General features: G+C 38.6%; 1 protein-coding gene across 1 annotated transcript in view; it reads left to right on the forward strand.

Moving 5' to 3' along the window:
• igdcc3 (immunoglobulin superfamily, DCC subclass, member 3) overlaps window positions 1-16,190 on the forward strand; it is a 79,397-nt gene that overhangs the window by 37,165 nt on the left and 26,042 nt on the right. Inside the window, exons 3-5 of the mRNA XM_039666875.2 lie at window positions 13,485-13,629; window positions 13,746-13,876; window positions 13,964-14,101. Coding sequence (XP_039522809.1) covers window positions 13,485-13,629; window positions 13,746-13,876; window positions 13,964-14,101 — 414 coding nt within the window. The remainder of the gene's footprint in view (window positions 1-13,484; window positions 13,630-13,745; window positions 13,877-13,963; window positions 14,102-16,190) is intronic.

A 16,190-nucleotide genomic window follows, 5' to 3' on the forward strand; every position in this document is an offset into this window, starting at 1 on the left:
AATAAGCTAAAAGAAAAGAAATGACACAGAAAATATCAACAAAGACGACCACAACCGCACAGAAGAAAACATGGCTAATTAATTCCGTAACCCCCTCCTCTTTATCTGTCTGGGCATCTCTCTTATTTTTCTCTCCTGCTCCCTCCGCCTCTTGTTCTCACTGCAACAGTCATTTAAATAATGTCGTAATTTTCAGCATCTGCTGTTTTAATGGGTCTTTTTGTGATTAAAGCAGCATGTCTAAATGGAGAGAAAGAGAGAGAAAAAATCAGGTGCCGGAGATGGAGAGAGTGAATCTCTTGTTTTCCAAACTTGAAAGAGCAGAGGTGGACAGCAGATTGTGGGGGGTTATAAAGAGTGACAGAGCTTTCCCATCATCCCTCTCACTACGCATTTTATCCAGAGTCCTTTGTATTTGTCCATTAGTTGCCCTACGTGGACCTTTTTTTGTCCAGATATGCATGTGTCGATGGGTTTAATTTTACAATATGTTTCAGGCCCTAAGGAATGGAAAATAAGCCCCCACAGCTCCCTTTTGTAGACATGGCGCACTATGATGTGTTAATTAGTTTGGGGACCGTGTTCTAACAAGACAAATCTGCTCAGCGTATAGACAGTGTTTCAAAGTTCCATATTCTTGGAAAATTTGTGTAAATTTGACTCACACATTAGCGTTCAAAGAAAACCTGCACAGTAGTGCTCATTATTACACGTTAAATAGATCACTGGTGGCAGCCTAATTTACAGGAGCCCTGTGCGTCTATAACAGACACCTCAAAGTGTCTATAATGAGTGAATGAGCATTTAGCGTTGTGTATCAGACTAAATAAAGACTGCGGAATAAAGATTATTTAATTTAATTGAATTAATTGATTTAATTGAATATTGAATACTCCTTCCAACAATGAAAATGTTGTAATTATTTGCTCATCCTCATGTTGTCCCAGATGTATATGACTTTCTTTCTTTAAAAAAAAAAAAAAAAAACATTTGTAGAAAAATATCAATCTCTGCGAGTATATAATGCAAGTGAAAGGCTTCTCAAATGTTTATGCTCCACAAAACACACACAGAGCCATTGGGCCATACAACTCCAGTGGATAAATCAATGAAATAATAGGTAAGAAAAAAAACTTGTAAATATGTTAACCATCTTTTACAGCCAACTGCTGTACGCATATTCTCAAGTTTTCTCTTGATGTAATTGTGAAGCTTTACATAAGTTCATGGTAGAAGTAATGGTCCTTGTGAGCTTTGCAGTGCGCTTACGTCATGCTTCACAATGTGCTTGCTTTTACAACAAGGTTAAACTCGGTTAAACAAGGTTAAATGGTTTATGGTATGAGGGTGAGTTTATGTAAATGATGAGAGAATGTTCATATTTGGCTGGATTATCCATTTAAATTCAAAGAAAGTGAACTTTATTTAAATAATGGTGTAAGAAAATGTCATATCGCACGTCTACACATTTTAACGTTTGCCAAACCAACTTGGCTTCTTGCCAAGATATAGTAAATATGTTAACCTTCAAATGGTCTTCGTTTCCTGTTTACACTTCTGGGCTTTGGGGTCTATACAACCCCAACAATTGATTGAGTAATTGTACAAAAAATATACATTTTTAATCATACAAATAATATATATATTTTTTTTGTTTACTTCTCATCTATTCATTAAGGCTGTGTATTTGGAGATATAAAGTACTTTTGTATCCATATACCACACAATTCCTCAACTACACCATTAGCTTGCATATGAAGTATTCTAGTACTAGGCCTTCATTTCTGTGTAATTTTTTTTTTTTTTTAATATATTTAGGTTTTTTTCATTCATTTCAATGTGGGGTCATATTGACCCCAAAGAACATAAGTGTAAACATTTTTTTTACATATCTTCAGAACAACCGAATCAAGCCCAGTTTTTTGTGTGTGTATAGATAGATAATGTATGAAAAGTCACAAAGTAAAAGTCGATTGGGGACTTTTAGAGTCCATGACCCGATTGAGGGCTACTCACATACATATCAATTTATTTTAGAAGACAAGTACAGAATAAACATACAGTAATCATCATTATAACAATTATTATCTTAATACGCTTAAATGTATTGCACAATTTGATCCTCATAAACTCCAGTTTTAAAATGGCTACTAAACACGCAAGTGTCTAGGGTGTGCATAAACTGACATCCATCCAACACTATCATAGTTCTTCCACTTCATGGGATGAATCAATAAAAGTATGTTTAGGTCAACAGCAGGAGCTGGAGAGGACCTCAGAGACCTCTGCAGGAGACAAAGAGGAGATTACTGGCCCAAATGAAAGAGAATGCTGTTATGATGTTAAGTGAAGAAATTGATTTTAGAAGCGCTGTGGAGCAGCTCAACATGACACACAGGAGGAACGCAGGATGAAAAGATTTGAAAATATAAAAAATTACCATCAGTCTATTACAAGTTTAGTTGTAGGATTCCTTCACAATATTTTTGGCAACATTTTGGCACTATAAACTTAAGTAACACTCAGAGCAAGTGCTTTCTACACATATAGCCACACTCTATATTCCACTGGTGTGTATTCTGACTGATTGTGAGGCTCCAGGCTTTTATTCTTTACAATCTTGAATGGTATTGAAAGGTCATGTCATTTTATGGTTTGGGTTTTTTGTTTAGTGAAGAACGTTTTTGGTTCTGTTCCTCGTAAAAAATCTGTTACACGTCTTCAGAGCACCTGGACTATAGTTTTTGGTACTATGCAAGGGTAGGAAAATTGGGCAAGTTTGGCTCAATTTAGGGTAAACTATTTCAGCACACCTGAAACAAATAAGTATATAATCTTGGAGATGCTCAAAAAAAGATGACCCCATTTTCTGAGAGGTAAAAATTCAACCATGTCCCCTTGAGCGTGGAAAAGAAAACGAAGGATGACTTTTAAAGTCATACCACTTATTTACATGTGTGTTAACAAAGAGAAGGGTTACTCAAAGACAACGTGTGGGACACGTTGCTGCTTCAGTGTGCATTGAGAGACTTTGTTTGACACACACACAGTTTAATCAATGTGTGTGTGTGTGTGTCTCTGTTTGTATTTGTGTGTGCATGCTCCTGCAGGTATGGCTTTAAAGCTCCACATCTACATTTAAATGCCATCCGGGGGCTCTGTGCATGGAAAGTAATATTTCATAGCGACTATTTAAAGACTGTTGAGGCGATGGCACTTTGCGCTGAAATAGCATCATATACCATATGCATTATTTATGGACGCTATCTTCATTATTGTGCTTCATTCGGAGGGGAGGGTAAAGCAGTCTAATGGGCCGCTACATGATAGTGATGTCACACAGCCCAGGGGGGTGGAGCTGTGAAAGTATTGAAATTAAAGGATGGTATGCAATAACACTTTTTATGTTCGCATGTATACATGGTTTGTGTGTTCTTGCGTGTCGAGAGAAAGAATCCATCATCTCCATTGCAGGTCTTTCACATCCATCACTGTGGAATGGAGCACCTTATCACATACTTGGAATTTTTTTATAGTCCATATATTTGACGCATGAATCTGGTTCTGCCTTCGAAATCACATCAGTCTTCTCTTAGTGCCACTTTTCCTCCAATGCCTTCTCTAGTGTTATTCCATTCGACTATGGCAGCACGCTCACTCTGACATGCAGAGCACTTCAGTTGAGTACCCTGTCTGAAGGGCGCAGAGCATTACGGTCTATAGGAGTGATACTCTAGGAACAGCCTACACTAGTATCTGTGTACTGTATAGATTCTTTGATGAGTAGAAAGCTCAAAAGAACAGCATTAATTTGACTAAGTAATGTAATGCTTGCTGATTTCTTTCTAAGTAAATCTTACTGACCCCAAACCAATGGAGAATGCACTAACCATGAGCAATACATTTGTTACTGCATTTGTTCATCTTTGTTAATGTTAGTTCATGAAAATACAGCTGTTCATTGTTTGTTCATGTTAGTTCACGGTGCATTAACTAATGTTAACAAGATTTTAATCAAGTATTAGTAAAGATTAGTATGTTGAAAATAACATTAACAAAGATTAACAAATGCTGTATATGTGCTATTCATTATTAGTTCATATTAACTAATGTAGTTAACTAATGTTAACTAACGAACCTTATTGTAAAGTGTTACCATATTTTCCATTTGATGCTTTGTGAAAACAACTGAGGGATTTAAATTGGAGGGTAAAGTTTTAAATAAATGACCCTATCTTTCAAAATTGACTCACCACCGAGGATCACAAGAATATAAACAGCAAAATGACTTCCTTGAAGTGACCAGTATGTACTGTAGGTACCTGTTCATTTAAATCACCATCAGCAGGGGCAGTGCCGGCGCTATGGGGGGGCATTAGGGGGCAATGCCCCCCCAAATGTATTTTGTGCCCCCCCAAATTGAATTATGATATAATTTACAAAATAATATCAGTTTAATTTAATTCACATTTCAGTGAGAAATAGTACAAATATATGTATACAAACGGCTCATTAGCTGAAAATACAATAAAGCCAACATAAAAACCAGTGTGACGCTGTGAGGAAACCCCCCTGCCGCCCCCCCAATCACGCACGTTAATACTTGAATGAAATGATTTTCAGTTGTGCGACCGCGCGAGCTTCCTGCATTCAAAACAAAGCAAACAGATGAAAACTCTCCAAAAATGGAAATTAGAAAATTGTTCAATACCACAGTTTCTCCTTACACATCGATTACCCCATACAGCAAGACAACGACAGCCCGGCTTTGGTATTTGGTGCTTCTACCGTGCAGTGTAGTCGAGACCGAGACCAAAGACAGTCGAGTCCGAGTCGTAAGTGTAGCTATTTATCTAACTGGCATGTACTGTAATGTTCACTATGTGTTGTCACGTGATGAAACTAATAGTTTAGTTGGCCTAGTTTTTGCGCTGCCCATTGTCCTAAAATGTCACTCACTCCCGCCGTGGAGAAACAGGTGTTTAAGCCTATATTTTCTTGTAAATGGAAATTGTAGAATAATATCTGTGTATGTTGTGGGTGTTTTTATTTGTTAAGGGTGTTAAAGGTTTTATTTGATAAAGGTAACTACATGATGCTTTTTTAAGGCTACGAATGTAAATGCTTATGTTAGAACATAGCAGAATAAAGATGAGTAACTTAGCTTTTTTTTTCTCACTTCCGCCATTGAGATAGCATATAAACGGCTATTCTGTCAGTGAGAGACTGTGTACATGTTCGTTAGCTTTGCTATTATAAAGCTGTGGTCAGAGTCGGTCTTGCAATTCTTTTTTGTATAGGCCTATTTAACCCTTGATCAAATTTCTTGAGTCGCTCGTCTTGCAACAATGTGTAATGTTTTTTATGTGTTTATTGTGTGGGTTGCATTACTTCATGTTAATAGCTAACAGAAAAGGCAGTAGCAATAATAAATATAGGATATCTAATATCGGGAAAAAAAGTCCCCATACCTACCTAGTGCCCACCCATTGAAAATAAATGCCCCCCTGCTAAAAGCGGTCTGAAGCCGGCTCTGAGCAGGGGTCAGAGTTTTGATTTCCTGTCTGTTTCCACAGTGATTGTCATGGTGAAACCAACTGTTTCCAAGCAGCGAGTTCCATCCAGTTAGGCTGTTAATGTGTGGATGGAGGGAGAGATCTCTCACTCTCGTTCTCTTTCATATTCCTCTTAGCCCTTTCAATTAATCTCTGTTTTTCTCACGCACACACACTCGCGCTCTTTTCTCAATTTCTCCCTCCTCTACCCCCATAATTAGATCTGGTTAATTTACACTGTGTGGCGTGCTGGGAAAGAGGCAAGCTGTAATAATGTGTGTGTGTGGAGTGGGGTATAAAATGGATCTGCTGACTTCAAACTGCTACTACATCTCAGATTGGATGTGTCTGTGTATATTGGGTTGAGTATTGAGATTCATACTGGCACATTTTGTGTGTGTGTTTGTTTGTGTGTGTGCACTATTTACCTGTATATTTGCATGTGCTCTGCACCGGAGTGATTAATCTTATGCTATAATAAGCTCAAGTCTGTTTATGTTTGTGTGTTTTCATGAATAAATTTGTCTGTGTGTGGCAGGAGAGGTGGTCCTCTCCTAGTTTCAATTTTTAAGTATGAGGGCAGAAGGCAGGGACTCTTAAGGGGGTTCTCTGTGTGGGTGGGTGTGGTTTCTGTGAGCACATTGATTGTATTTGGCACTAACACTGGGATTTGTCGCTTTGCTGGAATTCTGTCTTTTACACATTTTTGGTTTTACTTTCAATGGTTCATCAGTCCAAGTTAACCCAAAGAAAAAATGGTCTTCATATTCAAAATATGATAATTTGCTTTGCGTCTGAAACAGTTTTCCTTTTTTGGTTGATATCAAGCCCTCAACCACCTGTCCCAGACCCTGTCCATCTAGCTGCACCGCTCCATTCCAAGTTGGTGACATCATGAAAACACTGATTGGCTAATAGCAGCACAAGAACACACACCGTTCCAAACTTACCCTAGAGCTGTGATATCAAAAGCAGTTGACTGGGGAAAAATTAATTTTATTTTTTATTAATCGACAAAAAATATTGAGACCTCTGCCAGTTGCAAAACACTTCACAGGAAAATAAGACTACTATTTAAAACATATAGAATATAAAATATCTAGATATATCTATATAGTATCTTTATATAAAAGATAATATACAGTACATGCATTTAAAAACTATACTGTAGATGTATTTAATTAAAGGGATAGTTCACTTTGAAATTAATTTTGGTATGTTTTAGCTTACCTCAAGGACATCCAAGATGTAGGTCTCTTTGTTTCCACAGTATTTAGAATTTTGATATTTTTCGGTCAAACCGTTGTTGTCTATCAGTCATATAATGCAGGTTTAGGGGGTCCACCCTCGGTTCACCTCTTAAGAGCATGCACAGAGAAGTCAAAATTAAACATGATTTAATAACTCGTAAATGTAACATTGATGGCCTAAGACACGAAACGAGCGGTTTGTGTGAGAAAACAAACAGTATTTATATCGTTTTTACCTTATGTAACCACAGCCATGTCCAACTGATCTGACGGCACGGGCGCTTCGGTCTGCGCATGCGCCAGAAGTGATCGCTTGCATGTGTACGTCACTCATTGTTTACACAGAGATTTCGGAAGTTTTACCTTTCACTGTGAAGATCTAAACATATTTAGATATACAGGAAATCACGATTGAAAACAATTTTGATATATCTAAATATATTCAGTGAAAGACAACAATGGTTTGACCGAAAAATATCAAAATTGAAAATACCGTGGAAACAAAGACACCTATATCATGGATGCCCTTGAGGTAAGCTAAAACATTTCAAAAATGAATTTCAAAGTGAACTATCCCTTTAAGCAAACTAAAAATTATATACATTTTTGGTTTGTTGCTTGTAAAACATTTTTATTCTGTCAGGTTACATGAAATATGTTTGGATAACTGGGCCATGTTAACCAGCCAAATTTTGACCTATTGGTCCATTTTTATTAAGAGAACACACTTTTCACGTTCAGTGAATTTTAAATACATAAGTTTAACCATGCATAGTTTTCTCCAGTTCACTTGAGAATACAGTACGTTGACTGCACACAGTAATTGTACCCATCTCCTCATGTATAGTAGCGTACATAATTTGAATTATGTTTAAACAATCAATGAAACTCCAGTTATATTGGTAGCCTAATAAAAAAAATTTTTAATGCTTTTAATTTATTGGTCAAATACACATTTTCATGTTCTGCTCTTGTTAATTTTGTGAAAGTTGAAATTAGGAAGATGGCGTCTGAAAATGTATTGTGTTTTAGGTGCATGTATGTTTTTGCAGGGTTGACTGCCGGCCTCAGTTCGACCACTGAATGTTTGGTGGAGCCTGCAGGTGGTGATGGTTATTCTGCTTATGGTCTCTAGACAGTGCTTTTTTTATTAGAAACCAAACCCTGGTGCTCAGAGCGGTTGTGTTTTAATGACAGACGCTCCATGGCTACGGCTGGACCCTCTGTGGAACTCAGTGCTCATCTTCAGTTGTAAAGGACAGAGCATTGGAGGGGGTCCAGCTAATGCCGCCTCATATATTGCAGTTTCTTTGTCAGATGTACCATAAACATGTGTGTAACTGAGAAGTCGGGCATCAAATAATCCATATTTATAGAGGAGTGTTATTTACTAATATAAAGAAACATGTATAAACAAGCTAAGATTGTAACACTTTGCTTGCTTTGTTGTAGCACCAGGACTCCTCGATAGTTGAGGCATTGAGGAATGTTTGTTTAAAATTTAATCGGTTTGCTGCTTGCTGTGCATCCGTGGAGAAGAGAGGTCGGAGCATGTCAGGAAATGGCATATTTCTCATTAGGGCACAGCCCAGAAGCAGTGATGCTGAAACACTACTGATACACAAAGAGATGAAAACAAGGGGGGAGAGAGAGAGAGAGAGTCTCTGGGAGAACAGAAGGACTGGGAGGGAGGAGGAGTTCACAGAGCGATACAATATGCTCCAGTTCCCCCACTGGTTCAGCCTCTATACTCTCATCCCTGACTGTTTGTGTTTACATGTGAAATTGAGCGATGTGCCAGTGCCAGAGTGAGGAAGGGTGCTGGGTCTGAAGCAACACAGGGGTGCTTGCTAATGAGAAGCTAAAAGCTCAAAGCAGAAAACCTGATGAAACCAAACTGAGGAAACATTGCACAATAAAAACAACCCAATCTGATGTCTCAAATGCAAAACCGAAATGAATACTCATAACTCACTTGAGGAATTTGTGCTTGTAATTGGGGAATTTGTTCTGCAGTGTTCCTGTACTTGGTTGAGTATAGGGTTTGGTTGATTCCTAGGAGCAACATACTTATAATATACGCTGAGAAATCCTGCTTAAACCAACTTAAAGGTGCTTTATGCAAGTTTGGCCTTTATCATGGTGGATGTACAAGTTTTTTTTACTTTTATGCTCCTCTGCATGGAAGAAATCTGTGATCGAAAATAACTCTTCTAAGTGGCATATTTCATCATTGTAGCCTTCTTTTCTCTTTTTACTGATATGCAAACATGACATTTGCTACCAAATACATTCTGACCACTTAAAATGCAAGTCACAATTCTAGGCTTACAGTAATGAATCGGGTGTAGGCAAGAACATGGTTTCTTCTATGTTCACACTCAATTATTGATTTCTGTTAAAAAAATTATCATGAGATGAAAACTTACCCAACCTTTTTTTAAGAGGGCATGAACTGGCTTTTTAAATTTTATTATATTGTTTTCTGAGGTCAACTTATGATGTTCGCTTGGTTTTTGCATTCAAAAACATCAAAAGTAATAAGTAATAGGCTATTTTGTACTCTAGTTTTGAGCCTAGCTGAAGCTTAGTTTTGGGTGTCTAGTTTTGGGTGTCTTGCACTGAACACTTGGAAGTAAACAGCCACTGTGGTGAGTGGACAACTGTTTTGCATATTATAATGAGTTTCAACTCACCCGTCGATGCACTTGGGGGAAATTGTTTTGAAAACATCCAATGTTGTAAATGACAACCATAATGATTTGCCCATACATGTTCGACCCAGAGTCTGTGTGTTGCACAATGTCAGATCAACGCATTCTCATCGTTTAGCTTCATATAGAACGCTATATGACAAAACGGCGCTATACTACGCACATGGCACCTGTTATCGTTAATATAACACGCGCTGTGATGGGTAGGTTTAGGTGTGGGGTAGGGTAGGGTAGTCTCATATTACGCTAAAGGATTTATGACGCCTTGGGTTCGCGTGTTATATTAACAATAAAGGGTGCAATGTGCGTAGTATAGCGCCGTTTTGTCATATAGCGTTCTATGTGACGCTAAAGGATGAGAACGGGCTGGTCAGATCCAATATAGACGGCACAGCACCGTTGTTTTCTCTTAATCGGTCTACAAATCCAGTCTTGTTTACAAAACAATCCTCAGTGAAATGAAGCGAACAGACGGACAATGTTTTACCTCATCAGCTGGGACGTCATTAAAAATAAAGTTTATCCTATTGAAATCCAGAGGAAGCTTATGCAGCGACTGTCTTCCACAACCAGGCACTGCACAATATTTTGTATTGCTTGGTAACTCGATCCGGTTTGTCATCACGAGGTAGACCTATGTTATTTAGCTATGCATGTAATGCGCGAATCGGTGGGCGGGGCTAAACCGTCTGTGTTGAAGTAGGCGTTGATCTTTTTCTGCAGGGTTGGTGTTTTATCATCTTTGACATCATAGTTCCCCACTTTGAAAAACGAGTCGTTTGCTGAGCCTGGGGTCAATAAAAGCTTTTATTGGACTAACAAGGACATTTTTAGTTCTGAAACTTACAGCATATTCTTATAACATGATGACCTCTTAGATGTCAAAAGCTCAAGGAAAATTTGATTTCTCAGTTCATCACCCCTTTAAATGTACAGTATGTCATCTATCTGATGAATGATTCATTCATGTATGTTTAATTTTTACAAATTTTCTTGGACTGATGTCATAATTTTCTATTTAAAGGAATCGCATACGTTTTTTCTTCTTCTTTCTAGTTAGATTGCGGTGTTATTTAATTGTAATTAAATAGAAGGATTTGCTTTTATGAAGCACACAATTTCCTCTCTGAAAAAAAACATATGGCATTGACCTAGACATAATGATGTTTTAAAAAAGAGAGATTTCATGTCATTGACACTAAATAATAAATGAAAACTTTCAGAGAAGTTGATTGAAGTCACATTAGAGAGATAAAGCAAGAAAGAGAAATACTGTAGTAGAGACCGGTTTATTAGATTTATGCCTTCCTTTCCATGTCTCACATCTCCTGCAGCGGCAATCAATGAGAAATGTGTGAAAGCCTTGAAAAGATGCCTTTCTGAGAGCGCTTATTCCCCCTTCCTTCCCTGAGAATCCCCCCCTCCCCCTGCTTCTGCCTGCCTGCCTGCCTTTGACTCGCATGAAACAAAACGACCAGTTACAGAAGCACCACTGTGTGAGTTTAAGCCGCAAAACACCACCCGGAGATCCATCTGAGCTTGATGATGCTAGATTAGCTGGAACAAGTATATCAGTAGAACACAAAAAGAACACAGAGGGGTAAGCGGGAGAGGACGCAGGAGGGGCCCGGCCCTCTTGTTATGCCAAGAGTGTTCCGAACGGTCCCGCTTGGTTCAAGTTAATTACGACTAACATTTAAATAAGAGCACTTGTCTTGAGGACGGTGGTTGGCTGCGGGAGAGACAGACCTCACGCTAATTGTGTTTGTGTTTCCAGCTCCTCCCCTCATCTCCAGCCCTCTCTCAGTATGAGCTCCTGCGGGACGCACTATGTGAGCTGCAGCCCAATGAGGGGATTTGGATAATCGCCCCCTCACACGGATCTGTAAGCGTCCAAATCCTGGTCATCATACTGTAACTGGTTGCTTTGGTCTTTTCTTCTCCTGTAGATGGATGGACTTTTATTGAGTGGTGTCTGACTGCTGAAATAACAACTCTCTTTACACCTTAATGCTCTCTCTAAAATACCCACAAACTTTCTCTGGGAATCAGTGGCCATGGACAGATGCCGATGCAGATTGCCCCTTTAATTTGATTTCATGTCTTTGAGCTAATAAAGTAAGACCACAAAGTTGTGTTTCTTACAAACAAACACTGAAAGTGTTCCTAGGTTTTCTGTGCATAGGCTCTATGCACGAACCCTGCTGACGTGTGTCCGAAAGAATCTCAGTCAGCTTCTTTACTTCCGCAAGCGCGTTCTGCAGGCCAAGTGTATTGCGGCAAAACTTTAATAAAATCCGTTTTCGATTTTAGAAACGCTGATTCGCTAGTCGGATTTCGTACGATATGAGAGAATACTTACCCTCAAAGTTGTTGATGTAGCTCGAAATAAATAATTTAAATAACTTCACTTTTTTACTCTTGTGTGACTGCTAAGTGCCTCACAGTTTTGTTAACATCATTCACGTTAACCGCAGGACGTTTTTATCATAGACTGTAAAAAATATGGACAAAGCGTCTGTGACGTCACCCATAGACTCTCTGAAGAATGGGTTTGAGGCTGTTTATGGGGGGTATGGCCGGCGCCATACTGGAAAATCTTAGGAAATACAAAATACAAAAGTTTCAGAAGGGATACAGAGGTGGTATGATGTGTTGTGTCAGATCATGGCCGAGATGTCAAATTCACTCGTTATCAGCTGTCAATCAAAGTTAACCGCCCTTATTTGTCATACATTTTTTATCTAAATATGATCTAAACTAACGAGTTAGAAAAAAAATCGCCCCCCTCACAGTTGTGAGGCACGCAGAACATATTGACGATTACAATAAAAGTCCATGGGACCAAACTGTAAACATATGAATTTATGCGGTGAAAACGGATATTTTAACATGACGTCTATGGATATTTGCTCCCTTTTGGGAGCAGCCTCTAGCGGATTTGAGATGTATTGCAGTTTTTTGCACTTCCGGGTAGGCTTCATCTTTCAGATTAGAATGTTGCCGCTTGGTTTTTGTAAACAGCAAGTGTAATTTGGCACTATGTCCACCTAACGCAAAACTGGCTTCTGACGCAGCACCGGATGTAACTGGACGTGCTGAGACAAACCCGGAAGTGATCGTGCATAGAGGCTATTGTTTGACCTTGCAGGAATTGAGTGGTCAGAGAATCTAAGTGACTTTTAGTTGTTTTATTTTTAGACCTCAACATGTGTCAATATATATTACAAACATATATACAGACATACTGTATATACGGGAAACACTGGTAAAAAAAAGGCACGATTAAAGGGGTTCAATCAAGGAATCTGATTTGAAACATGGGATGTCGAGTATTTGCAACAATATTCAAAGGTTTGGGGTTGGTAAGATTGTTTTATGTTTTTTGAAAGAAGTTTCCATTGACTTGACTTGGACAAATACTACGATAAAACCTGTTGGAAAGCATCTTTTGTAGTGATTTTTGTGAGCGTATCAGTGAACACCCCAGACCGCTTGGTGAGTTTCACGTCTTTGTAAACTAAGTTTAATTCGTTTTTATGAAGGATTGTTCCAGTGCACCTATGCAACTTATGTGGGGGGTGCAACCACAGAAACAGAAAAATCTCGGGCCAGCAGCATGTGTCCAAATTTCAATCTTAACCGTTCTATTTCATCAGAAACTATCTTAAAACAGGACCTTAGGTGTAAAATACTTAACTTGTTAATTTTTATGTGTGTTCTATGACTCTATTTTGAGAAGTTTAGGAAGAAAAAGGTTTCAGTATGATGTGGTGGGACATTTTACAGATTCAGAACCTGTCACTTTGTTTTTGTCCTACTTCATCATTTTGAGAAACTATGAATGCATATTGCATATTGTTCTTGCACGTAGTCTCCATTGTTTATATGGTGGTATTTTGAATTGCAGGCATATGTGAATGACCTTTGTGTACAAGGGTTAAAGCAATCTCTTTTTTCCTCAGCAATGGCAGACTTTCATGTGCAGCCACGTTCTGTACGTGCAGAGCTGGGAGGTGTTGGGCGATTTCAGTGCCAAATCCATGGCCTGCCCGAGCCGGTCATCAGCTGGGAAAGAGACGGACGGCCCGTGGATACCTCTGATGACAGGTAGCGTCGTAAATACACAATTCCACACAGACGTTTGAAGGGATGTGCCCAGTGTTGTTAGAACATATACATGTCTCTCTCTCACTGTGAGCCTGTCTATGTCTGTCTCTGTGCAGATATACTCTGTTGCCCACGGGTGTGCTGCAGATAACAGGAGTAGGACCTGAGGATGGTGGGGTATACTGCTGTGTTGCCCACAACAGTGCTGGAGTCAAACACAGTGCAGGAGCGCAGCTCACAGTCTCAGGTCTGTTTAGAAATTCTTCTCTGCTTTCTTGAGTCTTTCCACATCATTTTCTTTTGTAACTTGCTTTACCTTTATCTCTTCCTGAAGGCTCCCAGTCATCTGTTTACAAAGAACCCATGATCCTAGTGGGCCCTGAAAACCTCACCCTTACAGTTCACCAGACTGCCATCCTGGAGTGTGTTGCCACGGGTTACCCGCGTCCAATCGTTTCGTGGAGTAGACTGGGTAAGACTCGTTTAAGTTTCCTTGAGTGGTTATCAGAGCAAAACCCACCTCCGCTCCAGTCGGAATACTGCCAAGAGCTTTAATTTACTCTCCAGTGCACACTACCTATAAAATACCCATTACCCAATCAACTGAAAAAGAGAAAAGGGTAAAATCTCCTCCACCAAGCTAATATAACATGATGGAGGATGAAGATCAGAGAAAATGTGTTCTATGATCTATGGAAAGATTTCTTTTAAAAGGGGGTCATATCTTAAATTATGTATGAACTTATTTTTCTCCTTAAAGTTCACTTTGTTAAGGTGTCTTGCACCAAACATGTCTTAATGAAGTTGGAATTAAAGGAGTAGTTCACAAAAAAAAAATGAATATTGGCATCATTTACTCCCCCTCATGCCGTTTCAAACCTGCATGACCTTTTCTTCTGTGAAACATCAAAGATGGTATTTTCGAAAATGAATATTTTTGTTTTTTCATCCATTGATGTTGTTTTGGACCTCATAGACTTTTATGGTGTAGTTAAACATGTTCAGAATTCATTCTTTTAATTCATATAGGTGTGGAATATGTTGTAATTATGCGAGTGTGTGGTGTGCATGTCCCTCTTGCATCATGTGACACTTAAAGGGATACTCTACTTTTTTTGTAAATAGGCTCATTTTACAACTCCCCCAGAGTTAAACAGTTGGGTTTTACCGTTTTCAAATGCATTCAGCCAATTTTCTGATATTTAGAAGAATATCCGTAACCAGACAATATCTGGTCTCATTGACTTCCATAGTAGGAAACAAAAATACTATGGAAGTCAATGAGACCAGAAACTGTCTGGTTACGGATATTCTTCTAAATATCAGAAAATCGGCTGAATGGATTCAAAAACAGTAAAACTAGGGGAGTTGTAAAATGAGCCTATTTCCAAAAAAGTGGAGTATCCCTTTAAGACTGGAGTAATGGCTGCTGAAAATTCAGGTTTGCCATCACAGGAATAAATTTCATTTTAAAATATATTAAACATCTAACCCTTTTAGTTCAAAACATCATGAATATTTGTTTTTTTGATGATATGACCCTATTAGAATAAACTGTAGTGTAAATGGCTTTAATACAGCAGCCAATCTACTGGAGCCAAATGGTTAGCAGTGGTGGAGGAAGTACTGAATCTCAGTACTTAAGTAAAAGTACAAATACCCAGATAAATATTTACTTTAGTAAAAGTAGAAGTAACACAATGGCAACCATACTTAAGTAAAAAGTAAAAAGTACTTTATTTTAAATGTACTTTAAGTATTAAAAGTAAAAGTACTTGCATAACAATTTATTATCTTAATGTCTATTTTCTAATGATTAATAAAACATTTAATTCTAACTCATTCAACCTAATAGCCTACTCCTATAATGATGTTCAATAATGATGGAAAAAAATGTCACCATTTCCAACACTATCTCACGACCAATTCGTAATCGGGTTGCCATTTCTGAAACAAGCTTGCAATTAGGCAATATCATGCTTATCCTTACTATGGGTGCTTCTCAATATCCCTCCTCGTCTCCTCGCTCCTCCGTCCTCCCTCCTATGACCCGGAAACCGATCGAGCTCAGCCATCTTAAAGGACATCTCAATTCTCTAATTGCACCGTGAGGAGTCGAGGATCGAGGAGATAGGAGGCTTCCTGAGGAGTCATAAGCGAGGATACACAGGTGCATCCTACGCGGAACTGTTATATTGACTAAACGTGACGCACGTGTCAATTCTCCTCCCCCTTCACATCGGTCACAATCATTTTAATTTATACTTTACCTTTGCAGTTTATATAAACCACACATCTCAGATATTTCAACAGTATAGCCTATCTTTATTATTATTTATTATGAATTTATTAAATAACCAAACTTCAACATCATAAGGGCAGATCCTTTTAGCGCTGCTGATGACACTGTGGAGTGACGCTCGAGTGATCAAGAATTCCAATGTATATAAAAAAGCTTTTATTCGATTCTGTCCTCCTTTCCTTTCCTCGCTTCCTTCCCTCGCGTCCTACAGGGGGTGGAGCTGAGACGCAAGGAAAGGAAGCAAGGGAAGGAAACGAGG

The sequence above is a fragment of the Pimephales promelas genome, chromosome 1 (genome assembly GCF_988280905.1).
Source record: "Pimephales promelas chromosome 1, fPimPro1.hap1.1, whole genome shotgun sequence".
NCBI classification, from domain to species: domain Eukaryota; kingdom Metazoa; phylum Chordata; class Actinopteri; order Cypriniformes; family Leuciscidae; genus Pimephales; species Pimephales promelas.